This window comes from Cimex lectularius, unplaced genomic scaffold, assembly GCF_000648675.2.
Source record: "Cimex lectularius strain Harlan isolate CLEC.00 unplaced genomic scaffold, Clec_2.1 scaffold8, whole genome shotgun sequence".
Taxonomy (NCBI): Eukaryota; Metazoa; Arthropoda; class Insecta; order Hemiptera; family Cimicidae; genus Cimex; species Cimex lectularius.
In genome coordinates, this window is record NW_019392656.1 from 2,520,673 (window position 1) to 2,544,215 (window position 23,543).

At 36.5% G+C, this 23,543-nt stretch overlaps 1 protein-coding gene across 2 annotated transcripts in view; it reads left to right on the top strand.

Moving 5' to 3' along the window:
* LOC106669688 (disintegrin and metalloproteinase domain-containing protein 10) overlaps positions 1 to 23,543 on the top strand; it is a 479,736-nt gene that overhangs the window by 161,636 nt on the left and 294,557 nt on the right. For both annotated transcript variants that reach the window (XM_024224684.1, XM_014399328.2), the window contains exon 2: positions 13,449 to 13,584. In XM_024224684.1, coding sequence (XP_024080452.1) covers positions 13,449 to 13,584 — 136 coding nt within the window. The remainder of the gene's footprint in view (positions 1 to 13,448; positions 13,585 to 23,543) is intronic.

Sequence of the window (23,543 nt, forward strand, 5' to 3'; positions counted from 1 at the left end):
GCAGCGCAAAACCGGAACCCGGGAAATGAGGACGAGCGCACCACCCCGGCACCACGAACGGCCGTGACGGGAGGGGGGAGATGTTTTTTTTCCTGTTTCCTCCTGGAGGGCGTGGATGAGACTTACCATGTACATAAAAAAAAACCTAATATGGAAAAGTCCACGTCCTCGAAGGACAGGGGCTAACGCGCCCTGCATCCCTCCCGCCCATCACGCCGGCCGCCGGCCCCGCACCAAAATCTACCAACGAATCGGATCTCTATTCCACACTCTGTGATATAGTCGTATAGTGACCAATATTCATCGTCTCTTTCTTCGGAAATCAGGGATTCTAGATTAAAGGGTCTACCAAAGTCCTTCAAGGAGTAAATCCTTTCCAAAAACAATTTTCTTTCTTTTTCATATTCCGGACATTCCATTATTATATGATTGAGATCCTCCACAGTATCGCACGTCGCGCAGTTTGGACTTTCCCTCAAACCAATCTTAAATTTATAGAAATGATAAATGATGGAGTGAGTGTGGTGTTCAATACTTTTTAAAAGGATAGTTCCTACTCACAGTAAGTTGTTTTGCAACGATCCGGATTTCGAGCCTTTTAGCTCATCATCAGGTTGAAGGACTTCTANCTATCTTTTTAAAAAGTATCTTAAATTTATGTGCGCCCTACAATCCATGGTTAATCCGGATTACCAAGAAGAAATGTCGAGAAGCCACCACTGAAACCAGGGTCACAAAAAAGTTACAGTACTGACTATAAATTAAAAGATCTAATAGGGCAAAAATAAGTTTAGCGAGTTACTCAGAATAATTGTTTTGTCATTATTCCGGCTTCTTAGCGAAGAATGTTGCTTACGGCTTTTCCCCTCTTAGTTGGAAGAATCTACACCTACACAGACCCCTACAAAAATAGAATGTAGTCTGCGAGGTGAGAAGGACCTGAAGGGCATTTGAGACAGTGAGGATTTTTGTTAGGAAGCCTGGACATTTTACCAAGTGAGCCAAACATTTTGACTGTTGGTGGAACATTGATGGAAAAACAGCATCACCTAGACAGTACCAACGATAAGTTAAGCTATAATATCTGCATTTGGTGAGTTGGATCTTCAGGAGGTCAAAGGACGAAGGTTTGATCTCGTGAAGATCCAACTCACAACATCGTATGCTGCAGGTCGATAACCTCAATTTCATCCTGTATCTCCATTATACAATGGTTTTTATAAGTTAATAATAGGTCGTCTGAATATTTTGGTCTCCTTAATCTCACTATTCTGATCTGCCAGACGTATTTCGGCTTCTCCCCATCTGAAGTGTTCAGGAATATAAACAAAGTCAGGCGCCGACACAAATTCAACACTGTAGGTGATGAAACACAAAAACTCGTCTGACGCACCAAAACAGCATGGAAAATTTTGAGAAATTTGTTCAAGTTTCAGGTTGCGAACTTAAACCTGGGAAACCATCATAAGGGGATAAAAGATGTAGCCACAAGACCTTCTTCCCTCGACCTTAGTAGAGCTTTTGTGCTCTTCTAGTTGTATAAACCAATCGAATGGCCAGCTTCAGGTTGTTAATCTCCATTGGCTTGCCAGCGACTCCTTAGTGTAGCATTCGGCTTTTACTCTCCTAGTTGGAAGAATCTACACCAACATAGACCTTTACAAAAAAAATGGCTTTGCGGTCTTCTTTTCTTCCTGCCAGAAGTGTTTCTTCTGCAGTACTCCTATCTGGGGCTTCCTTTTTAGGTCGCGGTACCGTCTCAAGTGTCCGACCAGATTCCTTGTTCCGTTGCGGTTACCTTCCAGTAATTACTTTGTACGTCTTGCGAAGTTATTGGGTATGGCCATTTTATGAATCTCGTCGCGAGCCTCACGTCTGTGGCGTTACTGTACCAGGTTTTGAACTCATTAAAGATCCATTTTTGGGATGTATCCTTTGTTGTGGTAAAGTGCTAGGCCACAGTAAGTTCGGGGCCTTGAGCTTCTTTTTTTGGCCAAGATGGATCCACTTTCCCATCGGTTCTATGTCATATGACCTATGCCACGGTCAGGTTATTGGCGTCAATGACTTCAACCAGGGATTTTTTAGCCATTACATCGCATTATGCTTAGGCCTTAAGTGATACCTGACTGTCTAGAGAAAATGGCTATCTTCCTGGAATGTGTTCCTAGTTTCTTTATTTCTGTGGCACAGTGCTCAATTGCTATGGTTTCAAGCCGAAAAAATGCTGCTTATTTACCTAAGCTACACTAGTATATTTAAAAACAGTTTTTAATTTTGATTAAATCTACGTTCATTAGACTAATTAAATCCGTGTTTAATAGGACAATTTTCATGGGGCTATTTCAACACGAGTCCTGTGTATTTCGGCTAGTTCAAAGAGATTTATCGTTAATTGTTCCAGTCTTCTGATTTCTGCCCTCCCTTGCTGCAATTTGTCACCTATAGGTGGGCGATTTGTCATTTATTGATGGTGCTTTGTACCGGTGAGCTAAAGAGAGGCCACGTCCCTTTAACACTATTCCATCTTCTATTTTATAGCATCTCTCTCTTTCTCTCTCCGTTTTTAATAGCTTAATATTTTACTTAAAACATAAACATGTCTGAGGGAGTAAGAAGTAAGAAATAGCTTCTATATTTCTTCTATCCTCAAGTAAATTCATTTTTTTGAAATGAGCTGAAAACTATCCTTTGGCTAAAGGCATTACGTTTTATTGGTGGTCAATCCAGAAATAAACCTAATATTGTAGTATTATCAGCTGCTCTTCATTCCTGATGGTTATCATTTTATAGGTCACCCGGCTTATATATTCACACTGCCGGGCTTATAACCGTAGGGTCATTTTAGGGCTTAAAACCCGCTTCTTCGCCCGTAACTTTGATCCGAAAGACGATAGATTATTTATGCGGAACGACGGTTGTCAGATAGCGAGCGAGAGAGAGAGAGAGAAAACCGCAACCGGGCTTGGCTTTCGAACGGCCGCCCAGTCGAACAGAATTGCCATTTTCGTCCCTTTGATCTACCCTCGTTACCTATTAAATTGGTTATAACCGGGTACCTCTGCTAATTGACGAATTGCGAAGAACGGCCGTTCATTTGATATCTGAAATTAACTCTCGCGGGAATTGTTACCGATTTGTCCAATTGCATTGATTTTCGTTTTTCTTAAAAAAAAAAAAAATCATATGCATTGCTATATTGATTTCATCATTTACCTATGTCACGTTTCGATTCGAATGTACCGCCATGCCCCTCCACACACATCTGAAAGTGAAAGGAGTAGGGGCTAGGAAAGGGCTATTTTTTCAGTCAAAAAAACAACCCCCTTTCTGTCCTTCGTGGGTTGTGCGATTCTGAGGGTCGAATCGCTGAGGAAGAGTCTCTCAAGCCCAGGTGTGAGCGACATTCGGCCTTCGGGGAGTAGCAGGGAGCCTGATCGGAAACTGTGAAAGCCTGAGGAATCGGTCGCCCACCGCGAGCGCACTGATTGTGAAGAGTGAGTGTTTGTGATTGAGGATCCCAATCCGACCCGCGGGATTTATTTTCCGCGGACTCGGATTCAACCCCCCGAGGCGACNAAGATCCTCTTGTCTTGTTGACGATGAGTAATCGGGAACCGAACTGTCCTCCGTGGGTTAAGAGCTGTTTTTATAAAAAAACTAAAAGAGATAGCATTTGATTTTAAAAGTTATGTTAAAATATTAATGGTATTTTCTAATTGGTGGTCAAAAATTAATAATAATAACAATAATAATTTCCTTTACTTTATAAAACGAGAATTAACGTCGATTTTAAAATTAATGTGTGTAGATTCTGAAATAGGTTTTATTATAGAATAAAAGATTCTTTAAATTAAAAATAATAATTAATAAAAGAAATTGTAATCTTTTTGAAAATAAATTGTAATAAAAGATTTAAATTTAATTAATTTTTGGTCTCGTATTTATTTTGGTTTGAATTGAATATTGGAATTTTGTATATCAGAAAAAGGTGCCTGATCATTAAATTAAATTAATGTAGTCAGGTCCGATCATAAGAAAACCTCTGGGACCTTGTTTTCGGTTCTCCGAATTCACGGTGAGCCCAAAACAGAAGAGACGCGCTCACACCTATAACACAGAGCTAACTATATTTTTGTGTGAAATATTCGGTCGTAAATAAAAAACAAAACAAAAAACATCGTGGTTAAGAGAACAGGATATGTAGAAAGGTGTTAACTTCAAAACGAAACGTGAGATCATTTTGTCTACCTTTCTGCAGATTAGCCATCTTGAAGGTCAGATTGGTGTGTCTCTTGGTTCATCAATGCTTCCATGCAGTATTATACTACCGTACATTATTTACATTTTATAGCAATATCAAGGTTTGATGATCAATTTGGGTTTTATCTACACACCTTCATTTTTGGCGTAACAGTTAAGGATAATGCGCGAGGCTTCTACATTTTCCCCACTGAAACTGCTAATAAATTCATTCTATAGATCCCTAATGTGTTCATATTATCAGAAAGTATTAAGCCAATAATCATTATTTTTAATGCAGGTCGATCTCGTGTAATGTTTTAATTAAAATATGATATTAGCGGAATTAACCTAGTGAGTTGGTTGGCACAATAACCATTCATTGATTTCTAGGTTCCCTGTGAGTGCTAATCTTTGTTGCTTTCTTTCTCAATGATTCTCAATGGGTTTAAACGTTCCTTTTGCTGACCTAATCTAAGATTATTTTTATGAAGTTAGTTTAAATGAAATTTTATCACTTCCACTTTAGAGTACACATATGTGTTTGATATGGTCATCTGTACTTTTTGAACTCTTTGTACTCAGTTTATTTCGAGATGGATATACCTAGGTGATCTATATAGGTGGATATCTAATACGAGGTTCTGTACCATCTTGACGTTCTTGCATTAGTTTTTTTATAGTTATTAGTTGGTCTTTTTTTTTTTTATTTTTTTTATAGTTATTAGTTGGTTTTTTTTTTTTTTTTTTATAGTTATTAGTTGGTNTTTTTTTAACGAGGGTTTGCAACAGCAGAAGTCATATAAACCCTCAGGGTGCCGGTGTTTTTGAAAAAACAAAAACAAAAACCCATTTGTAAGTATGTCGGGTTCGAATGCAGGGCCGCTGGATTCGAACCCGGGACCTTCACCTTACAGTGACGCCCCGAGGTTCTGTACCATCTTGACGTTCTTGCATTGGCATGTTTGCTAGCGTTTTTCGACTTTACCGATTCATTTATGAAGGAAGGTTAGCAAGACTTGATAAAACAGTCTTAAAAACACTTAGAAAAGTAGATAAGTGGAAAATGAGACGTAGTAAAATGGAAAAAAGTCAAATGAACAATGATAGGTCTTACGTCTTAAGTTAAGCTTTTAGAAATATTGAGGTGCTGTTTCACTATCAATGGATTTAAGATTATGTGCTTACAATTAGTAAAACGTTTATAAATTTCATCTTGAGGTTTCCCTATCATCTGTAAATCAGGATATACTGATAGAGGTTCCGTAGGGTAGTTACATAGTCACAAACCCATCAATGAAGATGGCTGGAAGAGGAAATACTTCAGACAGATTATAACAACGATGAAAGGCAGGCCACAATTATTTTTAAGTCAAGATTATCAGGGCTGTTTTGTTTGCACTTGGAAAGTGATCCTTCTTGTTTTTTCGTTTTATTTTGTCCTAGCTCTTGGTCCTTGGGGCTTGATACGTCTAACATCAGTTTTAAAAATCCAACAAGGCCTTTCTCATGTTTAAGTTATAAGCTATCTGAACTATTTTTCTTTTTTTATCATTTTGTTTTGTCCTGAGTTTTGGTATTTTCGGCTTACCTTGAGTAACATCACTTCGTTAAATCCACAGATGTGTCTTTCATAGAAAAATCAAGATTACATTCTTTTTTGGGTTGATTTAAATTTGAAAGGTTTTTCTTGTTTTTCTCTATGTTTTTGTACTAGGAACGAATATTCATCTTAACTGCAGATCATACAGCATAATGGTATTGTATGGTGAAAAAGAATCCTAGGAAGCAGGGTTTGTACTCTCCAGGCACTGTAGCCTTCTAGCTTATTGTACCTTCCTAGTTTCTTAGTTTAGTGCAATAGACTCAATCCTTCTCCTTAGATGTATCTGGCCATTGACTGTCGCTGCTGCAATTTGATTCCCTAAGTTTTTCCGTACGTTAGGTTAAATCTCCATTGAGCTGTAGCTTCGTATTCGAAGATGATATGAGTGGCTGTTTCCTCCTCCTCATTACATAATCTGCAAATGGGATCATCGCTGTATATACCCATGTTGTGTAGATGTTTTCTCAGATGCCAGTGACCGGTTGGTTAGTCGTCCTATCACTCTTCTGAGTTTGGTCTTCTCCAATTGCAGCAGTGCTTTTGCCAGTCTTGGTGAGGGTTGTTTCTGCAAGTTTACTATGTCTAGCACCGCTAGAGTTTATCCACTTTTTCTTTTGTTTTGGTTGGATCCATTTGCAAGGATTCTATATTTGTTTTTGTTATCCCAATAATAGGTTTGGGGCCTATGTATGGTCTTGGCTGACTCCTCTGGCTAGACTGTCTGCTTTCTCGTTACCCAAAATTCTACAGAATAATAGTTTCTATCATATTCCCTCGACGTTAAGGTAGGAGTTTATTTCTTTGACTAGTACCTACTTCCTAATACTAAAATCGTACCTTTCTGACCGTTACTTCAGAGTTAGACAGGGCACAGCGATATCCTCTNTCCCACAAGGGAGCATTCGTTTCTACACGATATATACTGCTGACAATCCTATACTTCTAGAAACAATTCTCTCCACTTTTGCTGACCTTTTCCCGCGGAAAGATCCAGTCACCCCATAGTGAACATTCAAAACCATTTTCCTCGCCGTTTGGTCCAAAAAGTGTTAACAAAATAAATACGGTTAAGTGCTACTATATTAACTTCACACTCGCATTACACTACTGCCTGTTTACATTATCGGGATTCCACTATCCTATGTCGAACATGAGACCACCTGGACTTACTTGAATTCCGCACATAATTATGAAACCAAATTCACTAAACAGACGTTAAACGCTGTTGTAACCACTACTCGACAGACGACCGGAACTTAATTACAAAATGTTGATGTACTTTAAACCTATGAGGACTTACGTTATCGAACTCTGGGGGTCAACCAACTCCTAATGCATCCTATGATTCCAATCAAAAGTTCTAAGAAAAATTGCTAACCCTTCTTTTTATGTTTCAAACCTTAATCTACACCGAGACCTTGATATACCCTTTGGTCCAGAAGTAGTGAAAGCCTATTACAAAAATTCTATAAATTCCTTTCCACACATAAAAATGCATTGCTGCGGCAGCTAATTCCACGACCATTCCAGATAATCCTCCCCGTCGACTGAAACTCGGATTGTCTCATGATGCTCTGCGATGAAAATTAGGAGTCTCACCTTTAGGTGAGTTCTAATCACATATTTTCACGTCAAATGTTTTGTTCTTACACCATTATTACTGTTTTAATTGCTTTACAGATGTGAAAATGAATAAAAATAAAAATAAATAAAATAAATAATAAATGTATTTGACTAATATGAATATAGAATGTTAGAGGTTATACTGTTTAGCTTGACTTGAAATAAATCAATTATTGCATGTTGATTATAATCAATTTGAGTTATTGTTTTGAAATGTTCTTGTTTATGTTTTGAATTATTCTGCTTTATGTTTATGATTGTAAACGCAGGGATGTTTTTCAACCAACAAGATATTTTGGTTTTTATTGGATTGAAATTGACCTGCTTTTATGTTGTTACTTCTTGACTGAATTTGGTATCAAAATTACGCTAGTTGAATACTATGTTCCGGATTTGTCTTGTGATCAACGTGTCGTTTAAATTTTACAAAAAGTGGATAGTAGAAGATTTTTTGATTTTTTTCAGGTACTTGTTTGACTATTTAATTTAAAAAAAAAGCTTTAGGAGAATGAGGTCAGATGCCTGTTTTAACCTTAAAAAATTTAATGGACGAATGTTGCTCCAATTTGCGGATGAAATCATGGATGAGGGATGTCACATTGGAATGCGGGCCACGTAGCCGGGCCCTGACATTAACGCCCTCCTAATTGACATATTTCAATGTCATCGCCGGTGTTAGGTAACCGCGCACAAGGGCTCCAGGCTACTTCCTATTCCATCAATTTGTCAATGGTACACTTGCAATTGGACTCCCCCGTCCTCGCGGTTATTGGAAAAAAAATATTCTAAGGTGGTCACGCTCATGACCTAAATGAACTTCCATTAGCGGATATACGGCCCTGAGACGAGATTCCGGCTTATTGTACGTAATAGTAAAAGATCGCATGACTTTACGTTTCTTCTGATGATGCTATTTTTTCCACCATATTATGCCTTGTTGAAAAGTAACGACGCGTAAGGCACATTAACAGGCGTGACTCTCAGGAAGTCCAAGGTGACGTCTAATGCACTTATGACACGATAGGTCAAGGCATTGCACATTCCTACTATGCCCTATTCAATTATTTATCGCTAAAAATTTTCTATCCCAATGTCATTTTGTTGAAAATAACAAGGTTGAAGTTATGACGCAATAAATTGGGAAATTTCTTGATGAGGTCTTCGGGGAGATGAACCTGTACCACTTAACTAAATCTCATTTTATTTTTATATTACAAAACAGCTTAACACACCATTTGAAAGAACGCTAAATTTTCTGTAAGATTCTTCTATTTGCAATAATCTGAATGACATAAAATATTAGCCAATATCAGTTGGAACATGTCAAAATTACAAAACTAATTGTAAACTCAGTACAACGTAGCAATCATGACCAAAATTTTAAATTTTGTAATTTTGACATGTCCAACTGATATTGGCAAATTTAAACCAGAAACACACTTACCCGATGCTACGCCATGCGACGCTACCCGATGCTCTCCGACTCCTTGCCACGTTTTGGTGGGGTGTGCACATCTATCCGACGCAAGCACATGTCACTATCACAATCGCAACGCATCTTTTGTTCTTAATGCACTATTTTGAGCAAACCCTTGTACAGCCATGTAATAAATTGTTAGTTAAATTTTATGGGCACAACCATCTAATAAATTGTTTGTTAAACTTAGTTGTTTTAAATAAAGTTACTCCTAACCATCGTAATTAAACAATGTTTATAAAAACTTATGCATTTTTGATCTCGTTTAATTTGGTTTACATTAAAATAACATGTTGGAATTAATATAACGACAAAATTACATGTACTTAGTTTGAAATAAACTACAAAAAATATAAGTGTCCTGTTCTGATGCTATCCGACATTCTAAAATGGTGTAATTTTACGAGCAAAACTATGAACTAAATTGTTAATTAAATTTTATGAGCAAAACCGTGTAATAAATTGTTCCAATTTTAGTATATGTACCGCCGAAGCGAGTACAATAAATTGTTAGTGAAATGCATTATATCAAAAAATCGTATTCCGGTGTTTTGAGTAATTTTCTACCAAACCATTAAAATTAATTTTTTAAATAAAACTAATTAATTTTTAATCACAGTTAATTTGGTTTATATTAAAATAAGTATGTTGTAATTAATATAACGACAATAATACATGTTGTTTGAATAAAAATATGAGTGTCCGGTTCTTTTGTCTACGACTGTACTCGATGCGAACCTACGAATATCTGGACAGTGGGGATCGCAGAGCGGGATAGGTTAGCGTGGCATAGCATCGGGTAGTTGTGCACGGGGGTAATGCAACCTTATGGAAAATCGGAGTTTGGATTTGCGTCGGGTAGCGTCGCATGGTGTAGCATCGGGTAAGTGTATTTCTGGCTTTAGCGTTCTTTCAAATGGTGTAATTGGATTTGTTGTAGTCTCTACATTTTGGAAGTTGTAAGCGTTTTTATGTGGTAAGGTAGTGAAAAGTTGAAAAAACCTAAATTGATGAATATCTTCAAAGGAGAGAACTTTCCGAAAATTTTCTGCTGGGCATTGTTTGCTCCAAACGAAGAATAGAATCGATTCCCTGAGTTTCGTCAGAAGGAATTGGGACACCCTGTATAGACACAGGGTGAAATCGAACAGACAATTTTCAACTTCAACAACTTGACAAAAAGTTTTAAAATTTATTATTTATTTGCTTTTTATCTTGAGTTGAAACTCTATAAAATAAAATTTATCAATAAACTAACTAGCATTGACTTGTTTTATTTTTAGCCTAACGGTTCCGAAATTATGCCAATTTTCTCATCAAAAAAGGTTGTTCCCCAAAACCAATAAAAGCCTTGCAATTTTGGCAAAATGGTGAAAAATGTATGTCGCTAATCAAAAATCGTGAGATTTTCCTTTAGTTTTCCTAGCCAAACGATGATTGATTAAAGATACGGATGTAGATTTAGATGTAATATTCTGGGCAGTATATACTGCTATTGATTGCTATTTTATTTTCTGTACTTATTGCACGCCAGTGAGTCCTTGTTCATTAATCAATCTGATTTGTAAGTTCGGTTTCAGTGGTGGAATTTCTCCTCCATTCTTTGAAGAATCTGTTCTTCTGAGACACCACCATACCTACTAACAGATTGTGGCACCACATTTGCCCGCAGGAGAAAGCGTTGTGAGATGTACAACATGGCCGTAGAACGTGCAGGAACGTACCGTGTTGTGTTATACCAATCTTCTTCAGATGCCCTTTCAGCCTGCAGTGTCCTGTCAAAAATCCTGTTAGGATTCGAAGTTTTTTACTTCCATTCTGTTGTTGCTTCCTTACCAAAACTGGCTAGAAGGTTCTTGGATTGTTTATGTCCAATGAGAATTCCATTGTTTCCTCATTTCCAATTTGTCATTGATAGTGAGATTCCGTATGCTACGGAAGGGCTCAAGACCAATCAGGTTGTCTGAAAGGCGTTGCCCTTATTTACATATCCTTATACCCAGCAGAGAGAGACTTTGTTTTGCATACCTCATCCTTTAGTTTAGTTTTGCAATACAGTATAGTATATCTTTGAGCAAATGATGTATGAACTTAGTGCTTTGATGGCTGCAGGGTTATCTGACATGAGAGCTATATTCTTGATTTTTTTACTCTTTGTATAAGTTCAACCAGGTACAGCTCTCAATTGCATGGAATGCAGCCTGAAAATACTGGTGTATTTGCTCATGGGTTTTGAGTATTTGGTTCCAGGGCTCACTCCTGCGCACATCCTTCAATGTATCAGCAGATGGTGCCGTTCTCAATGGGGTGGTTTCTCTCCTTCCCATTCTATTTTGGTTACTTAAATTAGTTTGGAAATTTTGCTTTCCAAAAACCACACACATCCTATTAATATCGGCTATTCCTTCATTAGGCCGGTATTATCACCAAATATAGTTTTAGCTGATTGATTAAAACCAAACATCAATTTAATTGTAAATTAACACTCCAGACTTAGTAACAAAATACTTACATTGAATAAGTGGGTTCGTCTAATTATAGGTCCATTTGAAATCGATAGTGTGCTAATTAATTTTCTAAAAGATTGTTTTATTTAATATAACATAACATATAAAAAATGACAGATTGATTTTGTTGGAAATGTGCTTGTAAAATAAATGAACATAATTATATATTGTCAAGAACAGTGACAGTTCGACGTACGATATTAATTAACTGACATTAATTAATATCTACACAAAATTATATTCTTTCAAATGAAATGATGTCAATTGCATGTTTTATTAAAATTTTAATGTATGTTCAATTTTGGAATTTGAGTGGTTATTAGTGACCGTTAATCGATAATTATTCAGAAATGGCGAGATGCGGTCTGGTGTGATGTAGGTTTCAGAAAAACATTTTCTTTATCGTGCCAACGTTTCGATCTTTATTGAGATCATCTTCAGGGCTCAAAGTGTTTGTCTTCTGTGTAATTGTGCCATTTTTGCGTGTCGTGTTGGGAGTCAATCAAGAATGACACATTACCCAGAAAACAAACATTTTGAGCTCTGAAGATGATCTGAATAAAGATCGAAACTTGGCACGATGAAGAAAATGTTTTTCTAAAACCTACGTCACACCAAACCACATTTCACAATTTCCAAATAATCATTGTGTACATCATTGTATAATTTAAACAATTTATAAAACCCAGGTCCTGAAGGGCTCAATAATGAGAGAAAAATTGGTACGATAAAGAAAATGTTTTTCTAAACCTACATCGCACCAGACCGCATGTCACGATCTCTAAATAATCTATAAATGTATTGCAAAAATGTGTCTTTTGAAAAAGGGTAAGATTTTAATAATCTTAATAATTGTTTAAATAAAACAATTTCTTGAGACTGTTTATTTTTATAAATTTATCAAAATTGGGATTTTAAAGGTATGATATTGGTAGACAAAGTGTCGTTTTTGTTATAGTTTCTTGATGTTTGATGTCTCTTTGGTCTGTTTATGTTTGGATGTTCCCTCGGGGTTGTATCGCATATCGATGCTTATGAAGAAATACAATGTTCGATTCTGGTTGAACACGTCCTCAGCAGGTGACGTTAAAGTGAAGGGTGACGAGGAACGGGTTTGCGCCTAGCCGGTAATTTGTCTTGTTATATTTCGCCTGGTAGATGGGTGAATTTTTCATCTTCAAATTGGTTATTCCTCGGTACTTCTTCCTCTGATGACTGATGAATGGTTGACCGTTAATGTGAGGTCTCCCTTCGTTGGCTAGGGTTATAAGTATGGAGAGGTACCGTCACAATCACATCTATGAAGAGCGAAAAGCTGAAATGCATCGGACTGATCATAGCCATAAAGCTACAGGTTTATAAAGTAGGTGTTAAATGCAATTGTACTGTTTTAAGCTTGACATGGCTTAACATTAACAGACCGAAAGGTCAAGATGATCAAGTTATAAGCTTGGAGTTGAGAGGTCCTTTGTGAGGTCCTTCTTGTTTTCATCCATTTGCTTTTCCTTTAATTCGCCAACATTTTTCGATATGAGTGATTCTTGATATGAAGTTATCACCGAAAGAACATGCGTGTAATAGTTCAAATATATTTATATGCAATTTATATAAATCTGGCCAAAATAATCATAAACGAACAACCAGCGGTCGTACTGCTGTCCTTAAGTGTCTTTAGATAGACAGATATGCGCCATCGATAGTCTAGGGTATCATGACATGTTAAAATTTGGAGTTGAGAGGTCCTCCATATTTTTTAAATTTTTGTCTTCTCCTGTGTTCTGTTTCCTTGACATGACGTTAGTTCTTCCACTCTTTCGCTTCCGTTATGGGTAAGACAAGATAATGTGGACTTTTTGTGTGCGAACTTATAGTTACAGGTCCTTCTTGTTTTCTGCTTTTTGTTTCGACCTTGGGGCTTTATCACTTTTTTAAATGCAATGATGCAGTTATGAGGTTGTATTTTTTCATTTTGTTGTTGTTGTTGGTGTTGCAGGTTTCGTTCTCAGCGAGTTCATCCGCCACTATGAGCCGGCCGTTTTCGACACGGCTGAGGTTGTCGAGAACCACCGCCGGCTCAGGAGATCGACCTCACCGCATCCCCTCCGTATCCACTTCGCTACCAACCACAGGTAAGAAAATTCCTCATCGAAGCTTTTCATGCATGTTGTACTAGTTTAAAATTAATTGTTTTGTCAAAACATTTCTGAAATCCTTTATCTCATAAAATTTTTATGAAAACAATGAATTATTAAGGGCGTCGGTAGCCGCAACGGTTTAGTCATTGTGACGGCACCCATCTCTGTAAGGTGAAGTTTCCGGGTTCGAACGCGAGTTTTAAACTTTTATTCTGTAGGTCGTCGGTGGACGCAATGGTTTAGGCGTTGACAAGGCGTTCATCACTGTAAGGTGTCCCGGGTTCTAATCCAGCCAGCGGCCCAGCATTCGAACCCGACATACTTACAAATGGGCTTTTTTTAGCGGAGGTAAGACCTCTGCCGTTGCGAACCCTCGTAAAAATAAATAAATAAAATAACGAATTATCGAATGGACGGGATATATTGCAGATATCTTAAATGTATCATTTTTCTCAAATAAAAAAATTGCAAATTGTCATGTATCTAACGTAGATTTTAAATCGAGTGGTATATTTTTTATTGTATAGTTCAAAAGTGCTTTTTCATAGCGGAACAAAGCGCCAAGATAAATTTGAATCGGTTCCGTTGAAGCAATGTATTGGCGTCTTTAATTTTATGTAAATTTCAAATCATATTTCATTTACTTTCTAATGAAACTGCTCGAACTGACACACAAAGCGCAGGATTCGTGGAGTCATATTTTTTTAAACTTTATGAGATTAATCAAGTGATGGAAAAAAGGTTTATTGGCATTAATATTAATATTATTCCATTACAGTTCGTGGTCCGATTGATCAATTAACATTTTTCAATTAATTAATATTTATGAAAGGTATTGGTCGAGATAAAAAAGTCAGCGTCTCGGTGATATACGCCGCTGCTCTAACACTTGAGCTATCGTGACCTAGATCCAGTGTCCGTGTGGATCGAGGTCACGATAGCTCAAGTGGTAGAGCAGCGGCGTATTTAGCCGAAGATCGTTGGTTCAAATCCCGCTCGTGACACTGACTTTTTTATCTCGACCAATACCTTTCATAAATATTAATTAATTGAAAAATTAATATTATTGTACACGATAACGATTGTATTATTGTAAAGGCTAGAAACAAAGTACTTGTACAGTATTTTATTGGCCAGTGGGAACACGATAGTTATAATAGAAATAATCTACCTTAGCTTTATTGTAAAGGTTAGTAATATTGTGCATTTACATTATTGTAAATACCAGCAATCTTTTGCAAATATTTTGTTACTGTGTTTAAACTTTAAAATGTTGTGTTATTATATCTTTACATTGATAGTACTAACGTGAAGACTAATAACGAAGTACCTTCCATTATTGTAAAGTCTAATACCTTTACATTATTGTAATGACTATTAATGGAGCACCATTACACTATTTTAGACGAAATACCTTTACATTACTGAAAAGACTAATAATGAAGTTCCATTACATTACTGGAGAGACTAATGAGTTAGTACGTTTACTAATATAAAGACTAATCCATTTATGTTTTAGTCAACTGACCAAGTTACTTCTTTCATTTAATTATTGTTTGTATGTAAGGTCTTCGTTGAAGTAAAAAAGTCAATGTCACGAGCGGGCTTCGAACCCACGACGTTCGGCTCAATACGCCGCTGCTCTCCCACTTGAGCTATCGTGACCTCGATCCACTCAGACACTAACTTCCAATCTCAACCCCACCTTTTGAATTTTCCCTCCTTTTTGCCATTTTTCAACTAAAAACCTTAATTAGTTGATAGATATTAATTGGTCAAGCGGACGACGAAAAATTGTGAATTTTAAGGATTAAAACGAAGTAGACTTCACTAAAACTCTTCGTGGCCATTTCACTTGTCGCCGAGAATCCAATAAGATTACACGACATTTGAAAAATGGCAAAAAGGAGGGAAAATTCAAAAGGTGCGGTTGAGATGGGAAGTTAGTGCCCGAGGTGATCGAATTCACGATAGCTCAAGTGGTGGAGCAGCGGCATATCTAGCCGAAGGTCGTGGGTTCGAATCCCGCTCATGACGCTGACGTTTTTATCTCAACCAAGAGCTTACATAACAAGAATAATTAATTGAAATAAAAACTAATATGGAAGTAACTTTGAATTATTGCATAGATAATGATTCACGACCAATAGCATCTAGAAAGTTTCAAAAAGTTCCTTTACATGGTTGAGGAACTGGTAACAAAAGTATTATTGTAATAACGTTAAGGCTAGCAACGAAGCATCTTGTCATTATTGTAATTGGCAGTGATAAAGTACCATACTATTGAAAAGCCCAGTGACAAGTATCTTTACATTATTTAAGAGATAGTAAAAAAAAGAACGTTTATGTTATTTTATGGCCCAGGATTAAGAGATCAATATTTTATTTGAACCTTCTAAAAGAAATATCGTACTTCTGGACATTTCATGAGTAATGGCAATTATTGCAGGTGTATTTGTCTCATTGCACACATTCAGTTTCACTGATAATTGCCAAAATTTCAGTTCGAATGAAATTATTTCCTGAAAGTTAAAGTATTTTTTTATACGTCTGATTGCCCGTCAGGAAAAAATGTTAATTTGTGTTATTTCTGACATATGGCATGCAATCAAGTCTGATAAATCATCAGATCGGTCTATCAAAACGATCTTCTTCTAACCAGCCATTCAATTCGCGAAGTTTGCCATTCTGACTTGCGATTATAGGTGTGCTCAAGAATTTTGCTCCAAGCCCATGTCGCAAATGTTTAAATTTAATACTTGGCTGAAAGTGGTAAGGAAAGAAATAAGGAAAACGGGTTCCGAATATTTTTATTGAATAATGGTCATACGCAAGCGTCCACCACCTACTCTTAAACCGCACACGGACGAGTCCCGGAACCAAACTGTCAAAAATTCCAGATGATTCACTTTAATGATTGTATTTTAAAGCGAATTAGATTTGGTAAGGAACAAACGGGTCTAGGAAGGCATCCTAAGCCCACCGAAGCTTCAGAATATTGTATCCCATCCCAATTGTTGCCCTAAGCGTCTTCACTTCCTGGAACAAATTAGTTTCACGACCCCACACTCCTCTGCCATGCCCTGCTCCGTAACGACTGATAGCGTGGTCTAAATAATTTTAATGATGTTCGGAAACTTGCAACGATGTATTTACCTCAAAATCATTTTCGTCAGGAATCGATCGTCGAAGTTTGGCAATATTTGAGTTCAAAATTGAAAAAAAAAAAAAAAACGACTTGTTTTATTAAACTTCTCTTGTTTTAATAAACATGAAGTTTATTATCATGTTTTAAACGAAATCCTTTTAGTTTCCTTAATATTTTATGCATTACACTTTTTCAGTCTGAAGAGTCTTGGGGAAAAGAAAGGCGAGTTCCTTTTTATAAGTAAGGAAAACTGGAGTGGTATGTGACGGTATTAACATAAATTTCAATTTCTGGGGTGATGAGAGCGGTCCGGAACATCTGCTGTTGGATGTAAATCATAACATATGGGATCTTTCTAATGTAAAACCCTACCCCCATCCTTCACTGAAACATCCCTCGGGATTTTAATAAAGATAGGATTAATAATGCCTGTGCATAATTAATAATTGTCAAAACATCACGAATCGTTAAAAATTCGCAATAAAAAAGTATATTGTTTACATACTACTTTTTTTAAAAGTATAGTTTTATTCCAATTAATTATTCTTTTTATCTAAAGTTTTTAGTTGAGATGAAAAATTAGTGTGACGAGCGGGATTCGAACCCACGACCTTCGGCTCAATACGCCGCTGCTCCTCTAACCATTTGAGCTATCGTGACTTCGATTTCTACGAATTATGATATTAAAACAATTTAACGGTTGTTTTAAACTATTGTATAATTTTGGAAAGATCAAGATGGTCATTTTTGTACATTATTACATTATTGTAATGACCAGTGACAATATCATTACATTATAGCAAAGGCTCCTGACATTATACCTTCACCTTAATGTAATGATGATTGACAAATACTATTATATTATTGTAAAGGCTAGAAGCAATGTACCTTGTACCTACAACACAATGACTACTATGAAAGCTAGTAACGTACTTCTTTTAATTTATTATAATGTCTAGTTAAAATGTAACTTTACATTATTTACGAGCTAGTAACAAAACAAAGACTGTAATGTGTGTAAGCTAGTAACGCCCTACCTTTAAATTATTATAATGACTAGTAACAATGTAGCTTTACGAGCTAGTAACAAAACAATGACTGCAATATGTGAAGGCTGGTAGCATAGTTCCGTTAAATTATTGTAATGGCAAGTAACAATGTAACGTCACATTTTTAAGATCTAATAATAAAAGAAATTTCCGAACTGATTTGAGGTGTGGTGAGTATGGTGGCAATTTATTTTTGGAAAAGATAGTTCTACTCACAGACTGTTTTAAACAGCTATCCGGATTACGTGTATTAAATACTTAAAACAGTCTATAAGCAGAACTGTCTTTCAAAAAAGTACAAGTATTTCTTACATTATTCTACGAAGTACCTTGCGTTATTGTAAAGACTAATCACCAAGTGACTTTATATTACTGGCAAGAATAATAACGAACTAACTTTACATTATTGTAAAGACTATTATAGAAGCAGCTTTAAATTTTTCTAAATACCGATATCATTGTACCTATACATTATTGGAAAGATTATTTGGAGGTCGTGAGATGCGGTCTGGTGATCTTACGACCTCCAAATAATCACCAAGTAACGGTCACTAAACACCACACATTATTGGAAAGATTAATAACGAAGTATCTTTTCATTATTGAAAAGACTACTAAGAAAGTACCGTTACTAATATAAAGACTAATAATGAAGTAGCTTTACATTATTGTAAAGAGCAGTTAACAAAGTACCTTTACAGGATTGTACAAACTAATAACGAAGTACCGTTACAAGATTGTACAAACTAATAACGAAATACCTTTACAGGATTGTACAAACTAATAACTAAGTACCTTTACAGGATTGTACAAACTAATAACTAAGTACCTTTACAGTATTGTACAAACTAATAACGAAGTAACTTTACAGGATTGTACAAACCAATAACGAAATACCATTACATTACTGAAAAGACTAATAACGAACTAACTTTACATTATTGTAAACATTATTAAAGAAGTAGCCTTACATTTTTGAAAATACCTATATCGTGTTCCTTTACTTTATTGGAATGAATAATAACGAAGTAACTTTACATTATTGTAAAGACTCTTAAAGAAGTATCTGTACCTTTTTGTAAATACAGATATCTTTGTACCTTTACATTATTGGAAAGAATAATAACTAAGTATCTTTTCATTACTGAAAAGACTAATAATGAAGTTACTAGTTAAAGTAATTACCTTATTGTAAAGAGTAATAACGAAATACCTTTACATTCTTGAAAAGACTAATTAGGAAGTAACTAGTTAAAATAATTACATTATTGTAAAAGGATTCCCAACCAATAGTATGGAGAAATCAGAATTACCAACAAGGCTCGAGAGTGCAGAAACCCAGTCTGGGCAATTGCCAACGTTGTTGCACAAAACAACATACAACCACCATCGCAGTAGTTCGCTTTGTTTATACCGTGTTAGCCGAAGCCCCGTGGGTTTTACCCGCTGTGAAAATTCGACCTGAGAATCGCTCAATTATTCATAAATAATTAGATCTCTGCGAACAAAGGGGAGGAACTTTCCTACCTTTATCTCTAAGTAGTTAATTAATTTTTGACATGTGCGATGAGGTCTTCTTACGTTCCGGAATTACATTTATATCTATCTAAATCACATAATTGGGTACTGTGTATAATTTGTTTGTGTTACTATCCAAATTTGTATTTAATAAATCAAGTCGTTTTCATCAAACACTATTTTTCTAACAGATACTTATAAAAAATGAAAACAGCCCAAGCTTACAATTACCCGGCACGTCATATTGATTTACCTGCTGAACGAGAGATTTAAAGTTTGGTCTAACTTGCTCTTTACTTAGGACTTAAGTAGGCAACTTAATACGTTCTGAACCAGTGAAGCAGGGAGAAAATGGGCCGTTACATTTTCAGACATAAGGGTCTTAAGATTGGCCCTAGATACATTTCCGATATATGGGACAAACTCATTCGTTTAGAAAGATGCAGATTTTGTGGTAAATTAAGAAACTTTTCATTTTTATTTTATTTGGGTAAATTATAAGACATGAACTTCTCAATAAAGTTTAATCATATTATGAGAAGACTTAGTGAAGTATCTAAAAGTACTAGAGATGCGCATACATTAAAAGGCGATTTCACGGTTTCTTGTACTTTTGCGATTGATTGACGTCGGTTTTGAGGGAAACCATTTGAACCGGAAACCGTCTGGAACCGGACTGAAAGCCGACACGCGATGATGACGTGAATTAATGGTTCAATGAATCTTTTATCGCCCGGCATTTACTTTCTTTATCTAACATCTGATAAATCAATTCTTCTCTTTCCTATTGTCCCCCCCCTCCGCCAGGCAACCAAGAGGCTTTTATCCCTGTCACAAGGTGGGGTGGCTTTGCCCAATTGCTTCTAAAACTCGGTTTAGTCAATGCCCCTTTACAGGTTTTATCCCCCTTCCTAGAAAAGTAAAAAAGAACTGAACGGGGGATTTATCAAAATGTACTTTCGCCCTGAGCCTGGACGAGGATCAAAGGACATCTCGGTTGTCTGTAACAACAGAATCGGAAATTTTCCAGATGTATGAAATTTCTGTTATTCTTAAAACATCCTTAAACAGATGGAATATTAAATTCGACAAGCTTTTTCCTTTCCAAAGGGGATTTGATGAAGAATGGATAAATTAACGGCAAGTTATATCATTTTGATGAAAAAATTGAAATGATAACAAAGTACTAAAGAAGAAAAAAGGAATTGGAAAAAGTTAAATTAAACATTAAAAGTTCTGTAGGCAGTTTAATAATTTCTAATCCCCACCAATTTTATTTTTGATATACCAGTCAACACACATAAATATATTCAAAATTTTACAAAAAAAACATACTTGAAGACTGGAAAATATAAAAGTCGAACAACGACCCAGTGTCTGCAATAGGTGACCTCACCTCTGCCTGTAATATGGAGTCAACCTTGTTTTAAAATTCGTAAACGATCTTCACTCTTTTACCTAGATATTTTCTTTTTTAAATTTTAACATCATCCTTGCCAGTCAAATTTGTACAGATTAAGTCCTATCTTCTCTTTCTACGGGAGCAATGTTTTATGATCCCTAAACCAAATTGCAAATTTGAACAGCAACCAAGGCTATTTCTGCCATAAATTATATCTTAAAATCTAGTAATTGCCTTTTGAAATTGTGAGATTTAGTTTTGTATTTTGGGTCTTCCAGACAGGTTCAACATGAACATGTAGTTATGGTTTTTAGTTGAGATAAAAAAGTCAATGTCACGAGCGGGATACGCCGCTGCTCTACCACTTGAGCTATCCTGACTTCGATCCACTCGGACACTAACTTCCCATTTCAACCCCACCAAAAATGGCAAAAAGGAGGGAAAATTGAAAAGGTGGGGTTGAGATGGGAAGTTAGTGTCCGAGTGGATCGAAGACACGGTAGCTCAGCTGGTAGAGTAGCGGCGTATCTAGCCCGAAGGTCGTGGGTTCGAAGCCCGCTCGTGACACTGACTTTTTTTATCTCGACTAAAAAACCTTGATTAATTGAGAGATATTTATTGGTCAAGCAGGAGCGTCAGTGGCCGCAAGGTTTAGTCTTTGACACGGCGCTCAACACTGTAAGGTAAAGGTCCCGGGTTCGAATCCAGCGGCCCTGCATTCGAACCCGACGTATTTACAAATGGGCTTTTTTTCAAAAACACCGGCACCCTGAGGGTGTATATGACCTCTGCTGTTGCGAACCCTCGTTAAAAAAACAACAAAAAAACACGAAATCTAGTGAAATGAACATGTAGTTTGGCCATTTTCGATATTTTCAGTCTACCCATGTTGTTTTCGTTTCTCAGGCGCGTTTTGGTTTCTCGCCATCTTCAGTGCCGGGGCTGTTATTGTAAAAAAAACAATAATTCATATAAAAATAACTGATGGCCTTAATAAAAGTACGAAAGGCAATCAATGTAACGAAAAAAGAATAATTGCCGAAATTCGGCTGACCTCCAAAACTGTTAGGACAGGCTAAAATGATCAGAAATGACCAAATGATTTTGTTATTTATACGATTATGCAAAGCTATTGAACTATAGTTTCTTCTTTTTTAAAGTGATACTTCAATCCTCATTGCACCGTGAATTGATGATTAATGAAGATTTTTTAAAACAGTTTACATTTTCTGGTCTCGGTATATTCTCGTCTATGCTCGTCTTTTCCATTAAGCAGTTACGTTCCTGAGTTTGGGCATTTCGTGCAACGGAAGAGATCGTTGTCGATAATGTTATAAAGGTTCCCCAGGAGGAGGAATGTTTCATATACATTTCTGACCTTCCAGTCTGGGCCTTTTCCAGTCAAGCCGGCCGACCGGAAGTCCATTGGAAAACGGAAGGTGGCACCTACACCGAGATATCTCACGGCAAACAATGTTCTAACGAGATATCGGTCCCCTTGGCAACACCCTAGGACAACTGGGGCCCGTCGCTACCCTAAATCACGGTTTTTAGAATTCATTATTTCACCGGGGCGTCTTCAAAAGACAATTTTTTTCCTGTGTATTTCCATTTTGTTGTCGGGATTAGTGGCGAAATTTGAATTGGTCCCTAGCGCGGAAAGGCCGGAAAAATGAAACGAGTTGAAACATGGTCGGCAAATCTAATAACTCCCGGAATGGGAGTTACTCAACACTTGATGCAATTTCCCATTCGTGGTGTTCGAATGTAAATGACGATTTCTCTCCGCATGCTGTGGCAGGAAATAGTTGATTCGGAATAAGTGGAAATTGTTGAAACCCGTTATGTACGCCGGAGACCGAAACAAAACAAAAAGCGAGGATTGGCGGTCCAGAGAGGGCCAGTTTCTATAAACTAAGCATTGGACTATTTGTTTGACCCAGTAAATACCATAACAGTAAATCAGGCGTTGTTGAGCGGACCAGTTTTTTTAATCGTCAAAAAACGTACGGTTTCAAAAATTATTTGTCAATAAGAAAACAGCATGGATAGGGAAATTAGAGAAGGCTAATATTTATGAAGTATGTCTTACAATCTCATGGACTTACATATAATATTTCAGTCAGTATCAGAAAGAGCTTGAATAGGCGGACCACAGATGGCCAATTTATACTAACTAAGCCAGGTAATATCTTTTAACCGGTCAATAATACAAATGAATTAAAACTGCTAGAAAAAAATATAATCTCCTTGGTTGACCAAGTACTGTCACTGAAAAAATTGATGCTTTGAAAAACGCTTTACAATATATGAAAAAACATGGATAGGCGGCCGACAGATGGTCATCTTCTATGAAATAAGGAGAGATTATTTGTTTAAACCCTATCAATACGACAACAGTAAATTAGGCGTAATTGTACCGACCAGATTTTCATGAAAACGTGTGTGGTGATTAGTGACCGTTAATCGATAATTATTCAGAAATCATGAGATGCCGTCTGGTGTGATGTAGGTTTCAGAAAAACATTTTCTTTATCGTGCCAACGTTTCGATCTTTATCGAGATCTTCTTCAGAGCTCAAAGTGTTTGTTTTCAGTGTAGAGGTGTCATTCTTTTGTGTCGTGTTGAGAGTTTATTATTTAATTTATACAATGCAAAATATATTTTTTTGCATTGTATACATTCACTTTTTTTCCACATCTTACACGTATTTGTTAAATTTAAACAATGTTTGTAAATCCTAGGCCCTGATGATGATCTCAATAAAGATCGAAACGTTGGCACGATAAAGAAAATGTTTTTCTGAAACCTACATCACACCAGACCGCATCTCACG